Source organism: Hippoglossus hippoglossus, chromosome 8 (assembly GCF_009819705.1).
Source record: "Hippoglossus hippoglossus isolate fHipHip1 chromosome 8, fHipHip1.pri, whole genome shotgun sequence".
NCBI classification, from domain to species: domain Eukaryota; kingdom Metazoa; phylum Chordata; class Actinopteri; order Pleuronectiformes; family Pleuronectidae; genus Hippoglossus; species Hippoglossus hippoglossus.
In genome coordinates this window covers 4,497,938-4,519,039 of record NC_047158.1, presented here as the reverse complement: position 1 = coordinate 4,519,039, position 21,102 = coordinate 4,497,938, and the positions used below count along the sequence as shown (strand labels likewise).

General features: G+C 41.3%; 1 protein-coding gene across 1 annotated transcript in view; it reads left to right on the top strand.

Moving 5' to 3' along the window:
* grin2ca (glutamate receptor, ionotropic, N-methyl D-aspartate 2Ca) overlaps positions 1-21,102 on the top strand; it is a 74,260-nt gene that overhangs the window by 39,081 nt on the left and 14,077 nt on the right. The window contains 3 exon segments of the mRNA XM_034592387.1: positions 7-121; positions 7,722-7,933; positions 20,568-20,736. Coding sequence (XP_034448278.1) covers positions 7-121; positions 7,722-7,933; positions 20,568-20,736 — 496 coding nt within the window.

Genomic DNA, 21,102 nt, shown 5'->3' with positions numbered 1-21,102 from the left:
CTGCAGGCACATGTTGAATGTAACCTGGGAGCACAATGACTTCTCCTTCAACAATAACGGTTACCTGGTGAATCCAGCCATGATCATCATCACTCTGGACAGAGAGCGACAGTGGGATAAGGTAAGTGTCACCCTGTGTCTCACCGCCGTCTTTCTCTAAGTGATCTCATACATCATGTCCTCTTTGTAAAGACTAGTCAGTAGGGCTGCACCGACTAAGAATAAATAATTTTCTGCATTTTCCTTTTATATTTCAGTATTTTGTGAGCATTTAAACATTATCTAGGTAGAGGTCTCATCGGCTTTCCTGCACTGTTCAGTGTTGATCCTGATTGTGCAAATTAATATGTAGAAAATAAAAGTATAATAGTCAAATCAGATTTGGCTTTTCAATAAGAATATTTGACCAACTGCCTGATTTTTGAACGAGGTTTGGTTGGAGAGGGTTCAAGAAGACAGTGGCGTTCATGTGATATGGTTACCAAGCCGAGTTAGCCCTCAGAGCTAATGCATACTAACTAGGACGTATAATAATGCTGCACGCCGTAAATTCATGACTTCTAAGCAGCAGGCAGAAGATGATTTTTTCTCAGACCCTGACGAAGCAGCTGCCTCTGTCTCACACAAGCTGTTTTCAAACGTGCAACCCAGAAAATGTTGAGTCTGGATATTCTCCAGACATTGTCTTTCACATATGATGAACACAGCGGGAGATAGTCCAGGTAATTGTCTTTGCAAGTTGACATCTTTGTTGGCGTCTTCTACATGTTTGACTCAGCTTTATCATCCAGAGATATTTGTATTATTAATTGTTTTTTAAGTTTAGCCTCCATTGTGGCTGTCTCACATGGGCTCACATGGACATTTCCCCTACATTTTCACAGGTGGCTGGCAAGTAAAGTTCTGTAAAATGTGCGGAGCAACTGACTCAAATACAATCCCTCCAGATAATTCTAGGAGAACGTCCGGAGTTCAGTGTGTCTCCGACCGCAGCTTCAGTCTCATGGGTCCGGGTCAGTAGCTGCCTGTACCCGTCACTGACGTTAACAACGAGCCAACTGCTGACAAGTGGGATGTTTTGAGAGCAGCATTAAAGCGAGAAGTGACACGCCCGGGGACCAAATGTCCCGAACACTGGCAAGCGGAAAAAAAATCCCTGACCGATGATTTGAATCGTTGTCTTTCAGGGGGCAGTCCTACGAGTAAGAACACCACTGCTACAATGAACCGCTTAATGAAGCGTCGTCTCTTAATCACAGACACACCTCTCTCACGTACTCCTGCCCTCTGTCTCCTTAAAAGAGGTTAAGAGAAAACCCACACTCACTTTAGTCAGGGTACTTTGCTGCAGCGTGCCGCCTCATTGACTTGTTTGGAGATTGAAACATTAATGTTACCACAGGGGGCGGATGTGATGTGGACACCAGACTGGAGGGAGTTCACTTCCTTTACTGGCTGAGAGGAAGGTGTTTAGTTAAACATCACGCTCAAAGTAAACAGCCGGCAGCCATTTCCAAGCTAATTATGTTACGCTGATGTTTTGGGTGCTTCCTATTAATTTCCAATTTGTTATCAAGGCTATGAGTTAATGGGGAGCTGTGATGGTAAAAGAGGCAAACAAACAATTTTAACGTGAAAGCAGGCAGCAGCCATTTTGTTTGTGAATCAATAACAGAGCCTGGTCCAATTAAACACTTATTCATTTAAACAGAAATTACTTTGCTGTATTTATATCCAGTCAATGTTATGTAACTGTAATTAGTAATATAGGCTGGCCAGTGAAACATTAATTTATTTTGAATCAGACATTAGCATTTGATTACAGCTGTGCAGAAAAGAAATACAACGGGACATTAAATTGTAATGTGATTGATATAAATAGTTTAGATTGAATAAATAGAAGAACTGAGAATTTAGAATGACAGCTGTTAAGCATATTGAACATAGTGTCCCCACAGTTGTGATTGATATTAAAATCTAGTTTTGGGAATGAAGTTAAATTGTGTTTAATGAGTCCGTTTCTTGTTTACACCAGACAGTCGGAGCATGCTCATGCCACTCACTCAGCTGTCTCAACAGCTGTTACCGTTTTAGCTTCACTTTGCAGAGAGCTGTGATCATTCCGAATTTCCTTTTAGCACACACACCAAGACAAAGGTTTTAAATATCATAGACTGTAAATAAAGATGCGATCATCTTGCACTTTTGACATCATTTGGAGCCAGAGTGTGTGTAGCAGTGATCTGAGGATGGAGCTGTGTTATCAAATCCCGCCAATACACCCACTCAACCATTCATGAGGTCAGTCTTAGCTGTCAATCATGACGGTTCAACACATTCTTATACCAAATGACTAATTCAAATCAAACTGATCAGAAACTCTAAAACTTGTACATACATCAGTGTGATAAGAACTGCCCTGAACTGCAGCGACGTTGAATTAACCTAACATGACAGACACAGTTATTCAATGTGTACTCTGATATATTTTTGAGCTTTAAAAATACTATAACTATAACTTTTGGAACTGTCTTGTTGTCCAACTTAAAAAAACAGACATATTCAGAGGGTTCTAAAAATATCCTCTTCACTGTGCTATAAAAGAGAATTTGGCCTGACTCCTCCGATTTAATGAAGTGACTCTAAAAAGACTTAAATCGCATTAACATGCATTGGATGTGTCACTGTCCTCTGTGTCCATCAGATTTACTTATTTAGACTAATCAGTTTGGCTTCCTTTATGTTCGAAAAGAGATCCTTCCGTTGTAAATTATGTAACTGGCGCTGCCCACATACGCCCATGCGTCCTTTATGTTAGCATGGTTGTTGAGCAACACATCCACTAGAGGGCAGAGTTGAGAGTTCCTGACAGCATCAAGCATGATGGTACGTAGGTTCTTAACGCAAAGTCTCTCCTCAAAATGTTTTGCCATTGTTAAAATGTCTTCCTCGTGTCCTTTGATCGTCTTGCTTGGACTATTGGCTTCACTGCCCCCTTACGATTTTTGGTGGTACTGCTCCGTTTCATCTGTTTCATCCATATCTGTTAGCCTTCAGAAGTTGTTCTAAAATATGGCTGAAATTAACGCAGAGCACGGACAGAAGGCTCCGTCTGTTTCCGTGTGTCTTACGTTAGGTATAAATTTGCCTTTTATGTGTTATGCTTATATTCAAACACTCAAATAAACAGAGAAAACTTAATTTACATTTAAAGTTGAATGTAATTATTTTCCTCCAATTCCCCCCTTATATCATTTTCCACCATATTGACCTTTATATAAACCTATTGTGAGAGGAAATAATGTTTTTTTCACTTCCTCAGAGCACAATAACGAGCTCACTCCACAAAAAAATTCAGCTATGAAGTGTGAAGTGTGTTTGAGTTTCTGTCGCCTCTGGCTTCTCTTTGAGAGCTGGAAATCAATTCCACTTTTTGAATGCCTCTTCTTATTGTACACATCACAGGGCAGCTAGTCCGTCACGTTCATACATCACCAATGTATTACCAGCCTGTATATACTGATACCTCACATTACACTCTGTATTTATTCACCTTAAATTACATTCCTCATATCACACAAAGCTGCTGTACTGTAATTTGCTCCTTCCCAAAAGTCAATGTTCTGCCGCTTGTCCGACTTCCTCCCGGTTCTAAAAGTCAAGGTAGCTTGGGACAATGGAGGGAGACCATGACAGAAGAGAGTGGCAACAGAGACGAGCAGCCCCGGAGGAGGAAAGGAAATGTTCCTGTCATGGCTGTTATCAGGCAGGGTGATATACGACAATGAAAAGCCACTGCATATCTGCAACGAGCACGAACCCTGAAATTAAAGTCACCTCGGCTGAAAAAAGACTTTTTAACCTGGAAAAAAAAATCACCTAAATAAGGTATTCTCTCAGTACCATTTCTTTTACCTTAAAATAGTGCTGATTAAAATAAGGACTAACTAACATCCGAGAGCAATGTTTGAATTAGCTCTACAATAAGGCTTTCCTCCTCCTGTCAATCAGAAATCAATAACACCACGTTCTAAAAATGCTCAATAAAACTATAGGTTTTATATGAATATGAATGACATGACCGCTTCCCTAAAACTCTTGTCGCCCCCTGGTGACTGGCTGCAGTATAGGTCATAAATCCTGCCTCCTCCATGTTGGCAGGTGGGACATGGACAAAACAAAAAAAACCTAGCACAGAATATTTCTCAAATGTGCTTTCGACATTTTTGTTAGTTCTTATGATATTGATGTTTGTTCAAGAGTGTGTTACAGACCAGATTGGTTTTAATTAGTTATTTGAGGATATAAAAAAGGATGAGATGTCATGATTGACAGCATAGACATGAGCAGTAACTTCTTATTCATAATTAGAATATTCATTTGAACTGTTACATCCCGTTCGAGACAGAAAGCACATCTGACCATCTTCAGTAGTGAACTTGTGATCCAGCAGAGGGTTCTTACTATCAGCGTGACCTATTACGTTTCCTTTTTTGATCTTTCAGTAAGTCTGTTATGTTGTTTTGCTACGAAAATTGAGGAAGCTAGTAAGCAAAGTCATCCTGAGAGGATAATCATGACACTAAAGCATCTGAGAAGCAGCCTGTTGAAGTGCTTTGTGTTCTTTTGACAACAAAACTGCGAGTTTACCGGTTTACTTTCCACCGAGGTGTGGCAGGGGGAATTTGGATACATTCGACTGAATTGTGTTCATGTCAGACTAGTTCGAACTTTATTTTTTGAAAAGAGTTAAAGCCCTAGCTACTGATTGGTCAAGTCTGAGTATCTGCTAGACTTGGCTACCGCAGCTCCATCCCCTGAACTTTGCTGCACAGATTGGCTCCAAATTACATCATTGTCACAAGATGGCAGCGTTCGTAAGCACTCAGCATTTTGGCTTCATTTCTGGATAATGGAAGAAAGTGGAGATGTGTCTTCCATCTTTATTTCAGTCTATGTACACAGAAAAACTAAAAGGGGTTTGTTGTGTGTTTTCAAAGACGAATGAATGATGATGATCTTCACTGTCTGAGCAGCCACAGGGATATGATGTATTTTTTAATCTCAGTTTATTTTCCCGAAATTTGAGATTGTGATTGACTTGGCAAAATGCCCACAGGGTAAACAGCAGAACGGATCAATATGACTGACAGGAGAGAGGAATAACTGACAGGAACAGTGAGAATCAGGATATTTGCTGCTGCTCCCCTATCATTCCCCCCCCCCCACACACACACACACACACACACACACGCACACACACACCTGCACTTTCAGTTACTTCATTGCATGGTGACAAGCTGTACTGACGGATGTGATCAGACAGGATTGTCCCTCTTCCTGCATGAACAGCAGAGATTATGTGGAAAATGAAACATTTTGTCCACACTGTGTTTTTTTAAGCTCTCCAGAATGTTAATAAAATTTGGAGCATCACAGGCGAGCGTCAAATAAACAGACTTTGAAATTCAATTGCATTCAAATGTTGCTCCACTGTCAAGAGTAAATTATAAGTGGAATTGATCCATCTAAAGAAAATATGATCAAGATGTAAAAACTTCCCTTCTCATCTCTTTCTCTCGCCCTGTTACCATGACACATCCATCCCCATGTGGCTAAGAAAACCACTTCCTGTTGAGCCTATAGATCATTTTATATCTTAACTGATACAAGGTTATTGATTTTGGGAAAAAGCTATATTTCTACGGATGATATTTACACCGATTTATTGTATCACAGGTTACATGGAATAACTTACAGCAGGACTGAATTTATAGTTTATTGATTCACAAATCATTTTGGCATTCAAATACAAAAAAATCCTATTTGCTACAGGTTTTATTATTATGCCTCCACGCCCGTGACAGCCAGTGGCTGGAGGCATTATTGTTTTCTGGTTGGCCGACTAACCCATTCTTGTGAACACTATGTCTAAAGAATGCCTTAAGGGAATTTCTTCATATTTGGTGCAAACGTTCACTTTGACTCACGGATGAACTGATTTTATTAAGGTGGTTGAAGGTCAAAGGTCAAGGTCACTAATCTCCTGATATTAGAATGCAAGGCTGTATATAAGAACGTGAATGTCCAAGTCAGTTACTATCAACATGTTCTGGAACTTTTCCTGGCCAGGCAAATGTCACTGCGAGAGAGTGGGCACATTGATGATGATTCAGATTTTCCTGCTGTTGTGAATGTGTCAGACTAGAGAATTTCCTCCTGCACTCCTCAAATGTGACTAATTTTGAAAAATGTCTGGTTACAACTGTGTTTTCAAGTCTGAAAATGGCTTTAGACTTGCAGATTAACTAATTAGATTTGGGTGGTCAAAGGTCAAAGTCACTTTAGCAGCATGTTTTTGCCTGACATGTCAAGTCTGCCTTTCGACTTTTATCTTAAGTTGTCACATGGATTCAAAGATGAACTCATTAGATTTCAGTGGTCAGAGGTCAAAGGTCACATTGCCCTAATGATTCTGGAAAACAAAATATGTGTGTAGACTGAAACAGTACTGGTTGGAGGAGGCACACAGCCACAGGACAGTAATAAGTGGAAATCCCTGTCCCCATTCAATGTACTTCAAGAGGCTATTTTCATGGTTTTGCCTCTTTAAGGCAAATTTTATTATTATATTATACACAATTATATTTTTTCCATCCACGTGGCAACAGTTTGGAAGTTACTCTTTCCTTCCCAAGTTAATAATGAAACAGCTTTTCCCACTTTGTTGTGACCTTCAGAGGTCCCAACCTCAACCCCTGTCCAACACCTTTGGGCTGAACGTCAGGTGTGAACTAGACAGAACATCAGTTGCCTCACTAATGTTTGTTGTGGCTAGATGGGAGCAAATCCCTACAGCCAGGTTTCAAAAACTTGTGAAAATGCTGAAACCAAAAGAATGGAGATTTGAATGCTCATGGTTTTGAATTAACATGTTCCACAATGTATTGTTATTAGCATCAGTCCCCAAAATCCATACCGGCTCTCGTGAAAGCAGCATTTAATCTGATTCAGCATTAAGTAAATAATCAGTGGAATGTGTCATTGTTCTGTTTTAAATGGGATCCGATTGGTCCTCTGCGACCTTCATTCCTTCATTTCACAGCCTGATTTACACAGTTTAGAGTTAGACGGGCAAATTTGCTGAACGTGGCACTAAACAGGTCATGGCTCCTTCAAATCAGTCAGCTTGAAATGTTAAATCCAGATCTTGATTATGTATTCAGCTTGCTTGAACGCTCATTTCCCCACAACATCCAATTAAAATTAGTCGACTGGCAATATAGCAGAGGGTGGAATTGCATTAGATGTATAATTGCACTCTCTACCTCCCCGGTGAACCAAAAATCTATTTCCTATAACTGTCTATGAACTAAAACTCGCTGCTCCACGTCCAGACAGACAAATCTAAGATGTGCGATATCAGTGTGAGGGTTGATGATAAGACTGGAGGCGGCAATAGATATGGTTATGCTCAGTGGTTTCATAAGATATATGAGAAGAGAAGGTTTATTTTTCCATGGTTTCTCACCTTTATTCATTTATATCTGTGGCAGGTTTTAAGTTTCTTCTGTTGTATATTTATGTAGCCCTGTCAGAAGAATCTGTGTTTTCCTGCGTTCTATTTATGTACCTCGTCAGCACAACCATCTGGAGTTTGGCTAAGATTTTTCAACTGGCTCACGTCGATCCCCCCACCCCCTCTATTTTGACTCCTTCAGGTGGGGGCCTACGAGATGGGCATCCTGCAGATGCGATACCCCGTGTGGCCGCGGTTTGGCTCCTACCTGGAGCCAGTGTCGGATTACAGGCACCTGACGGTGGCCACGCTGGAGGAACGGCCCTTCGTCATTGTGGAGGCAGTGGACCCTTCGACTGGTACATGTGTGAGCAACACTGTGCCCTGCCGACGGCAGTCCAACAAAACGGAGACGTAAGTGATGCTGCCCCTCAACAACACTGACGCCAACATAACAACAAAGATATACACACACACTTAAAGGATCAGTTCACCTAAATTTAGTATTGGTCGACGGCATGACATCTGAACTGAATACTTTTCTTTCCTTTATCAAATCGGATTTCAACATTTGGCAGACAAAAATAAACTAAAAGGTTTAAACTAGTGGGCGACCAACTAGTTGAATGGTTACAGCTTGCTCACATGGTCATACATGCCCTAAGCAGCAGGTCCTCTGTTGTGGATCATTTCCTGTCTCTCTACACTGTTCATTCAAAAGGCCAATAATATGATATAATATGATGATATTAATTGGTCGGGCACTCATGGTTTCTTGGTGGACACCTTCTACTTTCTTATATTTTTTATTATCTTTACTTTCATGAACTACTTTTCTATAAACACACATCAGGTAAAAAAAAAAATCTGTAATGCAGCGGTTGTTTCTTACCATTGTGGAGAAGAGGGAGCAGAGCCGGAAGGAAAATCTCTCCATTTACCATCGAGCTGCATTTCCAACCCTCACAGCACAGCAGTGGCCCCAGGCCATGCTCTTTTAATGGCTCATGTTTTACCTAAAACCTCATGTTTGAACGTCTGGGATTTGAAAACATCGGACTGCTGCACAGTTAGAGGAAGCAAAGTTGGCATCTTGGTTACAGAACCTTAAAAGTGTCTCTCCTGACAGGCTGCTGAAAGCAATGTCAGCTGGCACTGAGCTAAATGGTAAATGGTCGGTATTTTACAGCGCTTTACAGTACACATTCACCCACTCACATTCATACAGTGAATGGCTCTGATGAAGCATGACAAATTTGGGGCCGATTGGACAATGCACAGTGGAGTTACAACAACTTAATTTTCACGCTGAAAAGTAGGTGGCACTAAGTTAATATTGAAATGTGGAGCTGTTTAGGCTGGGACTCTGATCATAGGTGACAATTTAGGTGCTGATAGGACAATGCACAGTGGGGTTAAACAAAACGTCCTTTTCACAGTTCAGGCTAGGGATCTGATCATGTGACAGAATTTTGGTGCTGATTGGACAATGCACAGTGGAATTATGATAATATTGTCTCCTTGAAAGATCAACCTTTGCCGCACATCAATGTTTACACGGTTTGAGGAAATGTCACAGTTCTGACCATGGTCGTATGACTTGTCTAAGCTCATTTGAGCTGTATATTGCAAACCAGCCAGGAGCAGAGCATCAAAGTATAAAACATGTCACTTCCTGTCGCCAGCAGGTGGCTCTGTGATGATGATTCCTTATTGACATATGGATCTGATCAAGCCGGGACTGCGATCGTGTGAAAGAGGTTTGAGGCTGATTGGATAATGCACAGAGGAGTTATAACATATCCCTCTGTTTTGGCGAATCATCAAACTTTGACACTTTGTAAGTCGCTTTGGATAAAAGCATCTGCCGAATGACATGTAATGATGAAAGCTTTAGTAGGAGTTCGTTCAAATATAACATGTGTAATTGGTCAAAATTGGCCTCTTAATTCAAAATGGCCGACTTCTTGTTTGGTCTAGCACAGTGGTCGCCAACCCGTCGATAGCGATCTACCGGTCGATCTTGCAGTCTTCACTGTCGATCCCCGAACTCCCTGGACTCACTGGCTGCGGTTTCGCCGCAGATCAGCTGTGTGTCGGTTGTTTACACGGCAGCGTGTCCGCTGCTGGCGGCGGAGCTGCTGGTTTATCTACTGCATTGCCTTCAAAACAAGTCGGTTTATGTACTAAAGTAAATACTAGTATACTAAGGAAAGAAGACGCACATCTTTCGGTCTGTCGATAATAATCAAAGCCCCGTTAGAACCTTAGAACAGATGAATGGATTCAGAAAGTGAAACGCTGGAGTGCTTTTACTTTGAAACGGGTTCGGGAAGTGTTGTAAATACATTTGTTTCATAGACAGATAAACATTGTGTTTTACAGAAGAATAAACAGAAGAAAAGATCTTTTAATGTTTATCTGTTGAAATTATGTTACAAACATAAGTGGTTGCGAATTTTCTGTAGGCGTTTCAAAATAAAAGCACCCCAGCGTTTCTGTTGATGGAATCCATTCTTTTGTTTAACTAGGAGATTTTATTGTGAAATATTTGCAGGAGCAGAATATGCACGGCTTCAAACTGTATAGTATTTGTATTTATTTTCACACAAGGAAATAGTCACATTTATGGCCATATTCAAGTCAAAGGCCATGTAAAAAAAACATTGTGCTGCAGTGTTGAACTGAAGCTAAATATTGTGCACTGAACAGATGCTGTAAATATGAATGGATATTAATGTGAATATTGTTCATTGAATAGATAAAGTTGCATAACTGCCTTCCTCTGTGTATATTTATGCTCGTACATTCAGCCTTTAACAGAAAATGCAAAAAAAACTAAATATGACCCTCCTAAATGGGTTCCTTGGGAGATAACAGGGGGGTGAATCTCAGTTTGGATTTAAAAAGTGATCTTGGGCTCGAAAAGGTTGGAGACCACTGCTTTAAATGGTAATTAACCCTTCAGTAGAAGGAAGACATTGGGGTTCATTCACTAAAATGTGCTCAGAAATGTTCTTCCTCTCCGCGGAAAATACGTGCCTGTGCAATACCACCTTCCTTACTCATGCGCAGCATTAATGTTGTTAACGTGCATCACCACATCTGTGGCAACCAAGCATGACGTCACCCATTGGTTTGTGAATTGCTGTTTTGAAGGTTTTAAAAGGGAGGAGCTGGGTCTGACCTCTCAACTCGAGTGTAAACACCCCCACCTACACCAGCTACTGACCACAGCTCCCGACTGTGCTGAGAACTAGCTGCTAACACAGTTAGGCCTAATCCCATTTCACCCCTTGGCCCTACCCCTACCCCTTGTTTTCGAGGGTTATCTTGCCCCTTGAAACAGAATCACAAGGGGGTAGTGGTTTAAATCTTCCCCTATGAATTGGGACAGCCCTTCAAGAAGCCGGGGGACATGAAATAATGGGAAAATACGGGACTATTATGCAAAAAAAAAGAAAATGCCAACACTAGTATGCTAACGCTAGCGTGTCACGATCTTTTGTTTCAAGGTTGTTGTGAAACAAGTGACCATAATACATTGAAATGATATTAAACTAAGATATTACAATCATTATCGTAAGTTTTAAATCCTTATTAATGGATAAAATACTACATTTGTGGGTCTCTCTCTCAACTTGACTGTGATTCGCAAGGCATTCTGGGTACCCCTCCATTTGAAGTGAGGGTCTGAAAAAACTCTGTTTGGAGGGGTATAAAGCCCTAGCCCTCGGTCCTACCCCGCCATCCCAACAGGTATTGGGACAGCCTGTTGGCTGGAGAAGGGCTAAGGGGTGAAATGGGATTGGGCCTTAGCTTCCATAGTCTGAGGTAAAGTCCATGTTTGATAATGTGAAAAGGCAGTGGTGCACATGTCCACATATTTCAGAGTTGTAGCTGAAGTTAGTGTGTGAGCTAATGTTAAATAGTGTTGTGTAAAATATTTTTAACACATACCACTGTGGCTGGAAGCTGAAGAGACGTCAGAACAGATGTGAGCTGCTACATGAGCTGTGATGACTAATGGCTCCTGGACTGTTTGCATATTTTTCTCCATCACCATCATTACAGTCTAACTACACACTGTTAAACATTTTAAATGTATGAGCAGCTTGTGTTCCTCCAGGCTTTGGACTTTACTCTCACAGTAAACAGGCGACTGCATCATAAGATTTATATGAAATACTACTTTACTATTGTGCTATCTCAATTCTAACATTTCTACTGTAAATAATACTCACTAAACATTAAGCAGTAGAGATTAATCTGCCTACAGTGAAGATCATGTTTAACTTGATCCACATCTGTATTTCATTTGTTGTTGGATTATGAATTAAAGAAGTTTAATGTACAATAAAATTATCTATCAAACTCTATTTGACTACTCATGATTCTAAGGAGCACATCTGATAAAAAGTTACAGAAGCAACATGCACAGTATTGTAATCATACAATAACACGTTGATGAATGATGATCTATGATTAATCACAGACTTTTTACATTTTATTTTGGTTTTAATCAAATCAATCATTGATATTTAGGGTATGAGTTAATACTTTCCCTATGTGTCTTATGATAACATTTTATGACTGAAAACATTAATTCACCGAAGTGTTCTGTTTGAGACTCGTTGAAACTTGACTCCACGCCACTAACATGGTGTTTGAAGAAAACTCCCAGATTCCATGAAACTTCATTATCAATGTCTTGAGGCCCTTCTGACAAAGTTTGACATGGTTGTGGTCAATGGACGAGGAGGAGTACATCAAAGTGTAAGATGTGCAAAACATCTCCTGTTGCCACCAGGGGGTGCTGTGTGTGATTTCTGTGTATATGTCATCAGGCTGGGAGTCTTACATGTCCAGTTTGGAGTCAATTGGACCATGTATGTCCGAGATACAACAACCTCCTGTTTTGATGGCAAATCATCCAAATTTGACACCATGCCACGGTCACACTGTGTGACGAAAAATCACAATTTGAGTTAGTTTTATCTAACAAGGAGTCAAGATGACACTCACTGAATTTGAAGTTGATCTGATGAAAGCTCTAGGAGGAGTTCTTTAAAATACACAACGTGTAAAATGGCCAAAATGGCCACTAAATCCCAAATGGCCGACTTCCTGATGCTTTAATGAAATTGGTGGCGGGATTTTTTTTTCTGTCCGGGCATGCTACACGTGTGTGCCGGATTTCGTGAAGATCGGTTAAACCAGACGGAATTGCTGCATTTTAGGGGCGCTGTTGAGCCATTTTGCCAAAACCATTTCCAATTACTCCAGAATACGTACATTTTCACCAGGCCTGATGCGCCAACGAAGTTTGGTGAATTTTCGAGTATCTTCAAGTTGTCAAAAATGTGATTCATTTGCCTGAATAATCAAACGAAAAGCAATGTCTGTGCTCGGGCCCTAACTAAACTTATCAGAAAGTTGTAGACTTTAAAATAATTCAGTGTAATTCCATGATTACATGTCCCATCGAGGAGGTTTGGTTCATGACCTATACTGCAGCCAGCCACAAGAAGGGGTGATCAAGACACTGTGGCTTCACTTTTGGGAGTAGTCTTGTCAATCCATCTTTATTTATAGTCTGGTATCAAGCAGTGAGTCAAATCTGCTTCTTTCTGACTGATGAATCGACATCTTTACTTCCAGAATAAAAACTATGTAGAGCCAATAATTATGATCATATTTAAATGATAAAACTGTTACACAGCAGACTATAGTATCTCACTCATAGGTGCGATATTGTCATAAATAATTTAAGTGGTTGATGAATAGTCTGTCTGTGATTACACATTATCTGCCATTGCCAAACTGTGCATGGATCATCTGAACTCAAAGAAACCCTCTTCATGTCACTGTACAGTCCCACATGCACTCTCACATGTTAACATGCTCAGCCTAATTGATTTTCTATCCAACTTGAGAGTGCCATTAGGTAGGAGATTAAGAGGCTCTTCCCGTGCCATTAGCCCAGGCATGGCTTCTTATCACTCAATGAGGTGAGCTACTCATTAGGCTGCTTGGCCAGGGTGCAATATCCCAGGAATCAACCTGTGACCCAATCAGGAAAATATATGTGCTGCTTGGTAGGGTATCAATTAGATGGGGCGATTAGGCCATGTCATCAATCCCGAGCACCTGCATACTGATACGGGTGTTCATTAGTGGGGGGGAGAGACACCGGCCATTATCCATTACTGACAATGGTGTTAACGAGATTGAAGGGAGCGGAAGATGAAGATGGCGTTGCTTCAGTGTTATGGAGCGCTGCAGTGCTTTATCGCTCATGCTGACCAAATCATCCTGCCAGTGTATGAAGAGCATAATTCCCCTTGTCGAACAATGGAACATTTTCACAGAGCTGCAAAAAAAACTTTCAAGGCAAGAGCAGAATAAGTCGATGGAAGGTTCAATGAAGCAGTTGACACTTTGGTCAGCTGAAGGAGAATCTGACCAGTGAAGGTTACAATAAACGACGACGTAATTCCAACAGTCAAATTAAGATAAGTCTTCGTGTATAGTGAGATTAAGGACATTTCCACAGTTGAAAGTCTAAACCAAGATTCATGTCTTTGTTCAATTGATTACATTCGGTCTGGTTAGTTTTGGTTTCACATCAAGAAAATACCTATTCAAAACCAGCAGATCCAAACCTGATATCTTTAAATGCAGTACACCATTTGCTATGAAATAAACAAAGCAAAGCAGAAAACCCTCACATTTGAGAAATTAGAACTAATGAATGATGTTACTTTATACTGGATTAGTAAAAATTACAATTAATAGCCTTATTGAAATTCCTGTTGATTAATATCAACCTAATATTTGAAATTAAATATTTTAGGTACTGGAGGAGGATACTGATATCTTGACGTATACTGGCTAAATATGTGTATATTTTTAGAACAAATTTGTCATTTTTTTGTGTTGCCCGACAAATTCACCCCTAGGCAGTATAGTTACAGTCAAGCTAAGAATGGTGCTCCCAAATGCTCCATGCAGAGTCACCTTTCCTCTTCTGAATCTCCTCCAGCCTCTGGCTTTCCCTCAACATGCCCACACCTCAGTTCCTCATCACTGCTTCCTCGATGGAGTCAGCGTTCATGCAGGTTTTTCCATTTCAATCCTTCAACGCCTTGGCCATACGTCCAGCTTGCCCGGCACGCCATCTGTGCTCTTCCCTCATTTGTCCTCAGAGAGAGCTGACAAACAGGCTCCAGTGTCTGCCTCACATTTGACGAAAGTGGCCTGAAGCAGTTAACACAAGCTCTTCCCTTTGAGTCAGACATGTTCTCCAGTGGGATCAGAAAAATCTCAAGCTCGGCTCCTCACAGTCTTTGAGCTGCAGGCAGCCGGTCGTCTCTCAGAGGTATTGACCTGGGAAGATGATGTCATATTTGTGTTCAATGAGAGTTCCCTGGAGCCTCGGGTAAGCTGCAATTTTACTCATTGAAGGATTCGTAAGCAAACATATCTGAACTTTAATAAGAAAAAACTGTGGCACCAGACTTAATCTGTACTTTTCAAACTTATTCAGGTCAATGAGGTTGAATTATTTAATTAAAATTTAGTCTGAAGATAGAGTAAACAAACTCCGGGGTAATTGTGAGCAGCACAAATGTATTTTCTGCTCTTCTTTAATTATCCTGCAAGCCCTCGAATTTATTTTGCGACCCCCTTGTGGAGTATGAAGTTGAGAACTTCCAGTTTAGTAAACAGTTTGCATATCAGATCTCTGTTCAAATTCAGATCTGCAGCATTTGGTAAATGGAGCGAGACGTCTACTTCTCAGGCTGTATATTGATTCAAGCTGATGATGCAGATAGATTTTTTCAAGGAAAATCACTTTGTGAAGCTTTACAACTTGTTTAAGAGGCAAATATTTCGAGGGAGTTTTCTTAAGATGAGATACAGATATCTACATATACACAGATGGCCTCTGATAGCGGAGCAAAAATAACACTCACTGAAATAACTGTCCGGTACATTCTGGTGCCTGCCACCATTCATAAAATAGCTCGAAAAACATAATTCGAACAATGTCCACATTTTGAATATATTACCCAACACACAAATTTCCAAAGACCCGTTTTAATGCAGTTGGCAGCCCACTGAGGGCTTAGCCTTTAACAGTGGCAGATGGTGTGACCGGGGATGTTGGGACCACTGTGTTTACTCGTCGTCTGCTGTGGCAGCCTCGTTCTCATTTGTTTCTGTTCGACGTAGCTCAGGTCTGCCCGCTTGCCGCCCTGCCTGCTTGACTCATTGCCTCCTGGTCCTGATGTTTGGGAGCAGAATCCATTAGACTGAAGGTCCGGGGGAGGGTTATGGGTGACATGTCATTAGTGCTCCCTGCATCACTTCCATGGCTCAACAGTTCCCTACCACATCACCTTGCACTGCCCACGTCATGCGCTATGGAGGTGTGACCATTTTGGTTTCCGCGACAGAGAATAAAGGTTTAATGGTGCACCACAACCTCTGTTTGAAAACAGGCGGAGGATATCATCATATTTCACAAAAATGTTCCCTTCAAGTTGACGTCAGGGAGCCACTCTGACATATTTAGAAAGAGATCCTCCCCACACAATAGTCACTTAATATATTAAGTGTTAATTTATGTATCATCTACACAGTCCCCTAAACATGCCTGTTTTTTTCATCAAGATCCATGAGTTATTCTCTGAGAAATGGTAAAGTAAGAAAAATATATATCCCAGATCCGGCCCCTGATCTTCACCAAAATTGTATGGGTTCTTTGCTGACAGATACCACACCCTTCCACCAAGTTTCAGGGTAACCTGTCCTGTAGTTTTTGCATAATCCTGCTCACTAAAAGACAAATAAAGGCAGATTACCTCCTTGGCGGATATGATATCAACAGTATTGCAGCAGCCACATAGTATTAATCACAAATATGATGTTGTGGGTAGATAAACAATGCAATTAAATGCTACACTGTTTTTAATTAAAATAGAAAAAGAAAAATAGAGACTAGGGACAGACCTACAGCTATAATGTGTGATCAATATACAATGTTGGTGATATAATACACTGCAACAAACTGTTAAGTTAATGTGGGGTTAATGTGTCCAAAGCCACACAAACCTTTTATATTTCTTTACAGAGGTACCCGCTCATCTGACACACAGGAGCATAATTGTGATGGCGGTTGACACAGCAACACATATATTTTCCTGATTGGGTCACAGGTTGATCCCTGGGATATTGCACCCTGGCCAAGCAGCCTCATGAGTAGCTCCCCTCATTGAGTGATAAGAAGCCATGTCTCCTACTGAAAGGGCTCCGTTGTTTGACCAGCAGATAGTGGAGGGATGGTTTTGTTAAAGGCACTAAAGAAAGTCAAAGAATGGGATCCTCAGAGCGGTTTGCTTTGTACAGGTGAGAAAGGGTTCGGTGAAACTGGTAAATGATGGTGTTGTCTCTAACCCATAGATTATATATAACAATGGAAGTTGACTCCAAATACAAAAGTGAAGCCAATGTCTTAAAAGAAGTCAGTTTCTATAGAAGTCTATTAAAAAAATGCTTCTACTTCTCACTTGATTTATAACGTCAGTCATCAGTTTATGGTTTCAACCTCTAGTTTCAGGTCTTCTTCAATACAGCATGAGGTTCACTTGGTAAATTGGGGTATTTAAGGTGATCTGCAGGTTGCAGGTGTGGGTGTGATGCAGTGTCCTTGCGCTCTAAACCAGGCTCCGCCCCCTGGCCCCACCCCCTGGCTCCACCCCCTGCTCCTCCAAATATGGTTACCTCTGGTTTGAAAAAAAAAAACAAGATGGCACTGGACAAAATGCCAAACACAAGGCTGCAGAATAGAGGCTCACAAACCAATGGGTGACATCACTGTGGTTTGACACTTGCTCCATCCTGAGGGCGATAAGTAAACTGCAGCAGCTAAAGAGAGCTGCTCACCAGACGTCTGAGAGGGGCTAACATCAGGTTATTCAGGATTTGGGACTGAGGCCATCTGGTCTGAGGCTGTTGAGGGCAGATGGAAATGACTTCTTTGACACAAGACCTGCTGCAATGTTCTGGTCCAGTCTCACCAGCTAACTCTTCACCTCACTGCTGGAAACAGCCAGCCAGATGAGTGAGGGGGGGGGGGGTTACATGTTGCTTGACTTGATGGATGAAAGCAAAGAAGGTGATTGGTTAGGCCTTAGCTACAGTCGATGATGAAGGTTGGTAAGCTGCTGAAATGAATCACTGGCCAGGTGTGAGAGGGAAGCAGCTTTGGGGACAGGGAGGATGTCTGTGTGGCTGGAGACTCATTGGCTCTGTTCTTGTTTCCTTGGAGCTGTGATTTTTTTCATCTGGGGAATGGGGGGACAGTACACGTGTATGCAACTTCCACATGGTAAGGTATTTGATGGATTGATAGAAAGCTCTGGCAGAAAGTGAGGTTAAGGTCTGCTGACATGACCATGAAATAGAGGTGGGCAATATGACCTAAAATTAATATGACAGTATTTTTCACTTTTTGGATGATGATGGTATTATATCACAGTATTACTTTATTTTTAAGTTTTGGAAGGATAAGCCTGTCCTGTCTCATGATATCTTTCCAGCTCTTGTCGTACATGACGTGGCAGCAGTAAACAATGCCTTTGTGTTTTGCGACGTGCTCAACTCCCCGAGTTGTCCCCACGCTGGTTTTGGCCCGGGTGCGGGTTGCCTCCTCATATTCAATGATTCTGAGGCGTTGGTTGGGATATCTACCTGATTTTTTACCCTGCACATGTCTGCAATGAGTTTAAACACGTAATAGCCATGCATGTCAGGGACAGAGGAACACAAACTCAGTTGGGTTTGGAAAGAGAACTGAATAGCCTACCACTCAGGTTGGGATTGGTTAGTTTTCTCTCAGACTTGGACATGCTCAAACCAAAAAAAGTTTGGTGCATGACTCTGTAGTGTGCTCCATGGTATAATAAAACTGAGTGAACTGGGTTTCCTGTCCCGTGTGTCCAACTCTGTGTCCCCTGGTTCCTACATTCCACTCGTCTCTTTAAGTCTAGACGCTTACTTTTGACGCTTTAATTGATCAGTTGTGCTGCGCCCTTTTTACCACGAATCTTGCATGAAGGCTGCGGTTGATATAGCAATTATGTTTTACTTAATATAATTATGCTGATGATTTATCACAGTATTGCACAGTCCATGTCGTGATGTACTAGTTGATGAGGTCATGTTACGTCCGCAGCATCTGATGACGGAATGTAAACAGCACGTGTGAATCTCCTTGGGTACGATTATAGAGAGGCAGACACTGTTTCACAGTAACATGTCCAGGATTACACCATCTGCTGTTCACAAGCATCAAAACCCCCCGCCCGTTTCTTCTCATCACTCTGTGTGCCGCGCATGTGCAGCCATGTCTCAGTAAAGAACCCATACTGCTCTCCTGATTACAGACTGTGACATAGTCAACACACCAAGCTCGTCCATGCTATTCGGCAGTGACATAACATTTTACACAATGAAAGGAGGAGGAAGAGGGTTTATTCTTTCTCCCGCTTGCTCTCCGTTTGGCTCCATGCATCCCCGGCATCTCCTCCCTGAGCTCGTGAATTTGGGGGCTCGGTCGGACACAGGACATGTGAAGATGTCTTCCTGCGTTAAATTAACAGAATCAAATGAGCTTCACAGATTCAGAATGGAAAATGCTATTTAATCATTGGGTTTAACTTGCGTGTCATGTTGATGTTTTTAAACTGCTCAATTACTTCAGGTAATGTTTGAAAATCAGGCATCATCCTGTCCAAATAAAAATCCAGCATGAGTTCCACTCCTGTGACACTGTTTGTTTGTGATTAATTTATGTTAGATTTGTTTTGTGCCACCCAGCTGTCCGTCCATCTGTCGGGGCCGTGACATAGTGCACAAGCCTGTGGAGTAGCTCCTACTCTCCCAACTGCAACAACCACCCCCCCCCCCAAAAAAGAAAACACACGCACACACACACACTCACACTTACCCTGAGTCCCAGCCTCGATATGGTGGAGATGACTGGTCCTCTCCTCTACATGCTTTAGGGTTTAGGTACCATTCTTTCATTAACTCTCAGCCAAACATTCTTATAAAAATAAGTTGCAACCAGAATGTCACCTTGTAGAGCATATACCTCCACAAAGGCCTAACAGTCCCCTTATGAAACCACTTTTAAATCTGCCAGATCCAGATTTAAGTTCCCTTGCAAAATTCCCACTCATGAGCGGTTGCTGGTGGTCGCTGGTGCCACCTTTGATCAGAGTGTTAACTTTTTCTAATATATATAGTTGTCATGACATAGAGACGTCCCAAACAACTGTCTTTACATAAGCATTGGTCGTGCAAGGTCTAAGACGGTTTGAAACACTATGAGCCATGTTCAAACCACCCTAGATTTTGTTTTTAAGAATTTGGTAACACATTATATATGTAATACAAAACTCTGCACTAATGTTTTTCCTCAAAGAACAGTCAAATAATTTAATTTACAACTCAAAACACATTTTAGTTAGCAGTATCTCTTAATGAGTGTATTGTTATAATAGATTGATTATGTATAAAAATAGAATCATGTACAAGGCTGAGAAAATAAGACACAATGAAGCGGACTTATAGCTCATCTAAGCTAGTGCTCACTGCTGTGCTGCTGTATTGGATTAGATAATATCATGTGTTTTCGATTATTACAGTTCTGCTATGAACTTGTGGCGTCTGTTTAAGGTTATTCTTCCTCCTTTCTGCAGATATCAGCCCTAAACATCTAAATACGCGCCACATAGAGCTGTTTTCTTATTTCAAGCATAAACCTTTCTGTATAATACAAATCATTTATTGGATATAATAGATTTTACCTCAAATTGATAACATATAATGAGGGTTTAATAGCATCATTTATAACAATGACAACTGAGCAGCCTAGAGCAACAGAAACCTGGTGTTAGGAAAGGCCAGTTCTTAAAGAGACAAAGCAGAAATGGCATCACATCACATCCTCAGTTTTATTCTCTCTGTCTTTCAGTATTGTGGGTCACACCGAGCCGTACAAAAAACTGTGCTGTAAGGGCTTCTGCATAGACATCCTGAAGAAGCTGTCCCGCACCATAAAGTTCTCCTATGACCTCTACCTGGTCACCAACGGCAAGCACGGCAAACTGGTCCGAGGCATTTGGAACGGGATGATCGGAGAGGTAAGGCTGGGGGGGGGGGGGGGGTTACATGGCAGCAGTCCCACTTCATTCAGGAGGAACACAGCGGTGACAAGAGCATGAATTAGGTCAAGTGTCCGTCTGCTGGTTCTCATCAGCCCAAAGTGAAAATACTCACTCTCAAGACAAACACACATCCGCTATATCAGGGAAGGAAAATGAGGAGAGTAGTTGTAGTGATGTAACAAGTGATAAAGTCTGAAGGTTATTTGAAAGTTTAAAATTAGCTCTATTACAGCTATTTCAGTGGCCTTGCATGTGAAAAGCTGAATATGCTGAACTGAATTTGCACAGAAAGTTTCCTTATTAGCAAACCAAGGGAAATATTCCATAAAGTACATTAGAGTA